The sequence below is a fragment of the Manduca sexta genome, chromosome 2 (genome assembly GCF_014839805.1).
Source record: "Manduca sexta isolate Smith_Timp_Sample1 chromosome 2, JHU_Msex_v1.0, whole genome shotgun sequence".
Lineage (NCBI taxonomy): Eukaryota > Metazoa > Arthropoda > Insecta > Lepidoptera > Sphingidae > Manduca > Manduca sexta.
Window position 1 is genome coordinate 2,778,103 of NC_051116.1, and position 7,250 is coordinate 2,785,352.

The 7,250-nt window shown below is 37.2% G+C and overlaps 1 protein-coding gene across 1 annotated transcript; it reads left to right on the forward strand.

Annotated features, from left to right (window-relative positions):
• Positions 1 to 1,137: 1,137 nt before the first annotated feature.
• Positions 1,138 to 4,259, forward strand: LOC115453439 (glucose dehydrogenase [FAD, quinone]). Its single transcript, XM_030182129.2, has 3 exons — positions 1,138 to 1,250; positions 1,719 to 1,852; positions 2,728 to 4,259. The coding sequence occupies exons 1-3, from the start codon at positions 1,139 to 1,141 to the stop codon at positions 4,246 to 4,248; spliced, it is 1,767 nt and encodes a 588-aa protein (XP_030037989.1). The 5' UTR covers position 1,138; the 3' UTR covers positions 4,249 to 4,259.
• Positions 4,260 to 7,250: the final 2,991 nt, after the last annotated feature.

A 7,250-nucleotide genomic window follows, 5' to 3' on the forward strand; every position in this document is an offset into this window, starting at 1 on the left:
ATTAAAGGATTTTCAAGTTAAATACTTTATTGTATGATAATATGGTAATGAGATTGTTTGAATAGTTATTTGACAATTACAAAACACATTAACACTTTTCAGTGAATCATCTATTGTACCATTTGTGTTACTACTGGCGATCAGGTAAGGTGTCTATTTTTATAGTAGAAACGCAAGCGAGCTGGTTACCTGGATCCTTATTCTCTATGATATTGTAAACTCGTGAGGCAGTGTTGTTTCGTGAAATTATTGTGGAACGGTATACTATGTCAGCCGCGATAGCCTAGTTGGTTGTGGAACGGATTGCCGAGACGAATGTCCGCAGGTTCAAAACACAAGGGCACACTTCTGACTTTTCTGAAATGATGTGTGTATTCTTTGTGAATTATCGCTTGTTTTAACAGTGAAGGAAAACATCCTGAGGAAATCTGCACATTTGAGAAGTTCTCTATAGAAATTTTCGAAGGTATATGAAGTCTACCAATCCGCACTAGGTCAGCGTGGTGGACTAAGGCCTAATCTCTCTCAGTAGTAGAGGAGGCCCGTGTAGCAGTGCGACAGTGTATAATACAGGGCTGATATTATTACATTCTATGTCAATTTCTGTTGTCTTAAACGCGACGCGGTGCGTAACGTGCTTACATAATGCCTAAATAACGTGTGGTATAGAGAATAAGGATTCAAACAGGAAGTTGCCACCACAGCCAATAAACATTAAAAACACCAGAGGAAGCATTGAAGATAAAACCAAACTAATCTTCCCTCTAAGTAATATGTCTGATGGTATTTTTATTCACCCAGATAGCAATCGCCGTACGTCACTATTAGCCACATAAAGTCTACTGCTGAACACAGGCCTCCCCTAAAGATTTCCAAACGGACCTGTCGAAAGCGGCCTGTATCCAGCGTGTTACCGAGACCTTTATCAAGTCGGCTGTCTACTTTGCAGGTGGACGTCCAACGCTGCCTTGGTTAACTGCCGCACACAAGGTTTAAAACCATAGTTGCCCCTGTTAGGATCGCGTTCCAGGATATAGCATATTTGTGTCCGTTGGCGATGATCTCTCTATCTTGACTTCACTTGCCATCAGGTTCAGTAACTTCACCTCGCGTCTAAATAACTCTGTTTTTAGGAACAATGGAGACAGCGGCCGCAGTAGCTGCTGTTAAGGCGACTCAGGTGCCACTGAGTCTGTTAACCCTCCTCCAACTTACTGGACCTCTGTGGCCGAAAAACGCAAAAGTTCAGAGTAAGTAGACCCTATGTGAGTGTGGGATGACATTTGACAGCCTTTATGCAGTTACATAATTGTGCATGATGTGACTGCCATACTGAGGTCCAGAGTAAACTGATATTGGGTTCTTTTAGGTGTAGGCACAGATGCATCACATCCACAATTTACCAGCTATGATCCCAAGTAGTGGAACGCGCCTATTACTATTCGCATGGCACAATTACAAACTCCAGACTAATATTGAGAAGTAAAACTAATATCACTAACTGATTCAGAAATCAAACTCGGAACCTTAGCACAGCAGTTCAAATACAATGTCAATCGGGAGCCATACCTCGACTCTATAAAAGTATATCATCTCTGAATGTGAAATATATAAATCTAGACCACATCTAGAACTAAGCCGTAATTGCAATTTTTTGCAATATCATAATCCGATTAGGTATAACATACCTTCGACCATTCAAATACAATTTGTTCCAGATTGTTCCGCCTTCGATTACATTATTATTGGGGGCGGAACTGCTGGAAGTGTCCTTGCTAATCGCCTGACAGAAGATGAGAAGACTACAGTCTTGGTGATAGAGGCTGGTGGGAATCCTAATGTAGAGGCCTTGGTAAGTGGTACTTACATACAACATTCTTATGCATAGTCAGCCATGAAAGTAAATTGACAAAATAAAAACTTTAAATCGCTTCTACACATTTACTTCAGTAGACGTCTTTATAATTTAAAATAAAGTGAGCCCTTTGAAGTTTATTTTAGTAAATAAAAACCCATTGATGCTATGGACATAAAAGTTTAAGAGCGATTTGAAATTTTGAATTTGAACAGCTACTTTTGTGGCTGATTGTACCATATTGGAGCATTTAGAGTCTCCTTTATGATCTATTAAATTAATACATGCTATTTAAAGTGTAACCCACAAGAGTTATCCAAACACAAACATGGTAATTTGAGCAATAGTCAAATTATGAGACATTGATTTAAAAATACCTTCACTTTATGACGTTCTTTGATGTGTTACTATCAATGAAAGAATTGACCTTAGAAAAGGACTCTTGGAATTTCAATTCCTATGTGGATTCCTTTTGGTGGGATAAGATCCCATAAGAGGGAGAAGACAAAGAAAAAACGATTTTGTCTTGCCGTATTAAAAATATTGAAAAAGTATGTCCTTTTGTATTCAAAAGACAGCTTGTTTTGTTCCCAAAACCTTACTCTAATAAAACCGTACTTCAATAAAATGTAAATGTGCTAGCACATAGATAAAAACTTCCGTTTAATTTCTTATGGTATCCCTTATATTTAATTAGATATGCTACTATTCGTGCATTAAAGACAACCCAACATGTTCATTTACTTCATTATAATATTAGTATGACAAATAAGGTTTTATCCCAAGGTTTAATAGCTGCAATCTAATTCTGAGACGTTATTAGAAAGGGTAAATAAAAAAACATCATTTAATTAATGATCTTTCTCTATCAGCTAGCAGGACTCTTCGTGGCGCAACCACAAACATCAAGGGATTGGAATTACACTTCAACGTATGACAACTACGCTGCTCGAGCGACGAACAATCGCACAACTCTTACATCAGGGAAGATGCTCGGTGGCAGTAGTAGTCTTAATCACTTCATTATCCAACGAGGGGTAGCAGAAGATTACAATTATTGGGCCGAAATTACAAACGAATCTTGGAACTATGAAAATGTTTTGCCGTATTTCATTAAGAGTGAACGAGTTGAGGATGAGGAAATTTTAGAGTTTGATGGAGAGTTCCACGGAGTTGAAGGTCCAGTTGGTCTTACAAGGGAACCTAGGGAAGAAACCAAGGAATATCTAGACGCATTGAACGAGCTGGGTTATGATATTTTTCCAGACCTAATCGGAAGGGAAAATTTGGGCTATGCTGAATGTTTGTTCACAATAGCTGACGGAGTTAGGCAAAGTACTGCTTATTCGTACCTCAGGCCGATAAGAAAGAGGAAAAATTTGTACGTTCTTAAATTTACACTGGCTACTAAGATAATTTTCTATGGAAAAACTGCATGTGCTGTTGAAACTCAAGACAAATTTGGAAAGACCAAGGTCTATAGAGCTAGAAAGGAGGTAATAGTCAGCGCTGGAGTATTTAATACTCCTCAAATACTAATGCTGTCTGGAATAGGGCATAAGGAACACTTAGAATCAATGGGAATTTGTGTCCGAGCTGATCTTCCTGTGGGAGACAATCTTCAAGATCACCTAGGTAGCATCGTAGTATTTAAAATGCAAAAGTCTATTGCCATACCCCCAGTCCGCCCACTTACTGAGTTAGCTGTACCGTTAGTAACCGGGCTGGTGTCTTTAAACAAATCGTCCAATATCCCTGACTATCAGAATTTCTTTAGTGTTCTACCTCATGATACCCCATTCATACTTCTGTTTTGTGGCTTTGTATTTGCTTACAGAAATGATATTTGCGATAGGTATAAGAAAGAAAGCATTGGCAGAGATATAATGTTTAACTTAGTAGCACTATTGCAGCCCTCATCCACTGGCACAGTCAGGTTAGCCAGTTTAGATCCTACTGTCCCACCCGAAATTACCACTGGATTTTACACCAACAAGACAGATATTACCAAAATGGCAAAATACATCAGAGATTTAATCAGAATCCAAAACTCTAGCTACTTTCAAAGCGTTAATGCTGAGTTAATTGATCCTAAACTACCCTGTAACAACTTTAAGTATGGTAGTCAGAAATATTGGGAATGCTATGCTTTGAATTCTGCTACATCTCTCTACCATCAAACAAGTTCGTGCCCTATGGGTTCAGTTGTTGATGGAGACTTAAAGGTATATGGATTTAAGAGGCTTCGGATCGTGGATGCTAGTGTCATGCCGAAGATACCTAGAGGAAACCCTGAAGCAGCTGTTTTAATGATAGCTGAAAAGGCTGCTGATATGATCAAAGCTGATGCTGAAAGTTTAGGTGATAGCAAATGTTGTGCTTGTGCAGGTTGAAAATGGTATTTTGAAATAAATCTCTATTTGTTTTTGTCTTGCGTTTATTTTTTGACAATCCTTAATTTGTTATCAATATTAATGACTTGCCGTATTTTTTTTTTATCGAAAGAAGACAAGATTTGGGTCATCTAAATATTGCCTTGTGTATTAACTGTCTGGTAGCTGATAATTTTTCTTTTTTCCCAAAAAAATATAAAGAAAAACTTACTTTCAATTTTGCTTTTAAACACATTTTTGAAGACACAAGGCCACATCAAGACAGAAGAGCCTTCGCAACTTCAAAACTATCCAACCGAAAGCAACTATTTTGAATTCAAACTATTCCGAAGGTCTGAGAAGTCCGAACAGCCCTGAATGTCAATTATACTTTAGATTGGTTGAATACAATTTGTTTTATAAGGGTGTTAGGTTGCTTTGGGATAGTGGTATCATATGGACTAATCATGGTGTGAATTTTAGGTTAGGGTATTTTCTAGAATTATTAGTCCGAAATTTAGAGGCTGGATTTAGAGGATTAATAGGATAGGATAGGTAAGATATGACTGATAATTAGAATGTAATGACATCGATGGTATTAGGAAATAGATCGAACAACATACAAAATAGTGCGTGATGCAAATGCTTAGTATCAGTTCAGTCTCACAGAAATGTGAATATAATAAACGATATTGTGCATAATATTGGCATATTAAGATACATTGCTATTACTTTGTTTTTTGATATGTATTTTTCTTTTTAATTTTGTATCAATCTACGACAATTCGTTATTATATTTGTGGTAAACTGGATGATGTGGGCTGTACACTTATGTCAATATTGATGCAATAATAATCGTTTGTAAATTTTGTCGTGCAGCTGTTTGTTATGCCAAAATAAATAAGAAGGAAAATAAGAAGGTATACAATCCAATATCATATTTAAATATAAATTAATTGTTCACTACAAACGTACCATCAGCTAAATTGTTTCATCGTCAACTATTATCATTAACCTGGAATAAAAAGATCTTAAATGCCTTCAAAGTACATTAATCCTGTATTCTACTGCAATGTTAAAATTCACCTGTCAAAGATCAAACGCTCGCTTAATTTGCGAATTTTTATTCTTTCCACCGTACCCTTCAGTGCACTCGTTAATTATGCAAAACCCGGTCTTGAGTGCTCATCCCATTAGTTCTGTCGGATCGGAAGGTTCGTTCGCACAACAGAGGAGACAACTGGTTGAAATGGTTTTAAATTTGCATTTTCTGAAAAGAGGGAACTAATTGTTAAACACGTAGATGTAATAATACTATAATTTCTACTGTTGGTAACATATATTTTATATCCGCCCAGATAGCGACCACTGTACATATAGTTAAAACCCGCTATAGTGGCCCACGTAAGTATGTCGCATTTCAAGTTCAGCCTGTGTATATCTAGTTCCAACAGGCCGGCATAATTATGTCGACTGCCGAGAAGGCCTCACTTCACTTACCAGCAAGTGCAAGTAGGGTCAATGTTGTGCCCGTATTAAAAAATATATTATACATAGACACTAGCATTATTTATTAACCTAAAACTGACATCAATTTGAATTTGTTTTTGCTCACGGATTCACCTAACTTGGACCTTGATTAGACAATTATTTATTTTAAAAAATAGTCCTGGTATTCCTCAGGTTTATAGCTTACTCCATACAAAATTTTATTCAAATCGTTTTATTGCTTTAATCAAGTGTGACAGATTTATTTTTATCATTTTTACACAAACGAATAGCGAGACGAGATTCCCCTCGCCTGATGGTAAGTAACACTATGCTTATCGAACACAAATAAAAACACATCACGCACTTATCCCCGAAGGAGTATGTACAGACACAATCAGAGCACCCACGTTTCGCCAAGTGTGTTCCATCCCATGATGTGATAGGAGGCGAGCCTATCGCCATATCTAGCACAAATTTGAGACTCAGAGCTGATACTGAGTAGAAAAACACAAATATCACTTTGTTTGACTCGGGATTCAAACCCAGGCCTCAGAGCGCTGCCGTACCGCTCATGTAGTACCACTATGCCACCGAGGCAGTCGCTTACCAACAGCAACATTACCCAACTCTTATACAGCATTGCTTACCTTCGCCACCTAAATCTGCCTCCAATATCCAAGAATTCAGACCCAACTTAGAAGAAACACAAATCAACAGCCTTAAAAATACTAAACGTTGACCTGAGGCTCATTTTAAAAGCAATGTTAGTATCACAATGTTGCAAAGCCAGTCAGTTACTGAGCACCGGTATTTCAAACTTTGTTATCTTAAATTAGTTGACTCCGGCGGACGTGGGTTTAGTGTCCTTTAATTATTACTGGAAGGGGACGTTAAAGAAATATTCGGGCTATTTGCAAGTATTGTTTGGCCCCGGATTTTAGGGTTACCAATTATAAATGGAGGGATGGCTGTCTAGCGTGCCTAAAATGGCTGATGTTAAGAAAATTGTCTGTGTATAGTTAAAAGCAGTAAGTAATAATAAAACGTGTAATAATTATGACAATAATTTATTAAAATGTTTTTTTTATTTAAGACAAATACTGACATTTTTTAGAGGACATATTTTTAATGCCTGTCTCAAACCTATGCATTCCACACGCCAATCTATATCTTAAAATACCTGTCAAATGCGAAATATGCATGTATGCAGGAGCCCTAGTCCCTGTAGTAGAAAATTCAAACAATTTCATAATGATTTCATATGTTTACGCGAATGTTCATCGAAATAAAACTAATTATTGGATTGTTTCATTACAAAATTTTCTGTGAACATTACGAAGACTTTGCAGCCTTTAAAAAATTACATATCATTACCTCATCTTGCCCAATGTAGCTCTCCGTCAAAATACTTCCCCCATTTGAGTTTGATGAGAATTTACGCCCCTTCAACTCCAAACATTCGAGAAAGTTGCCGGCATTTGCTCAGGTATCAAAACTTTTCAGCCCACTTACAACTTTACTTTAAAAAACGA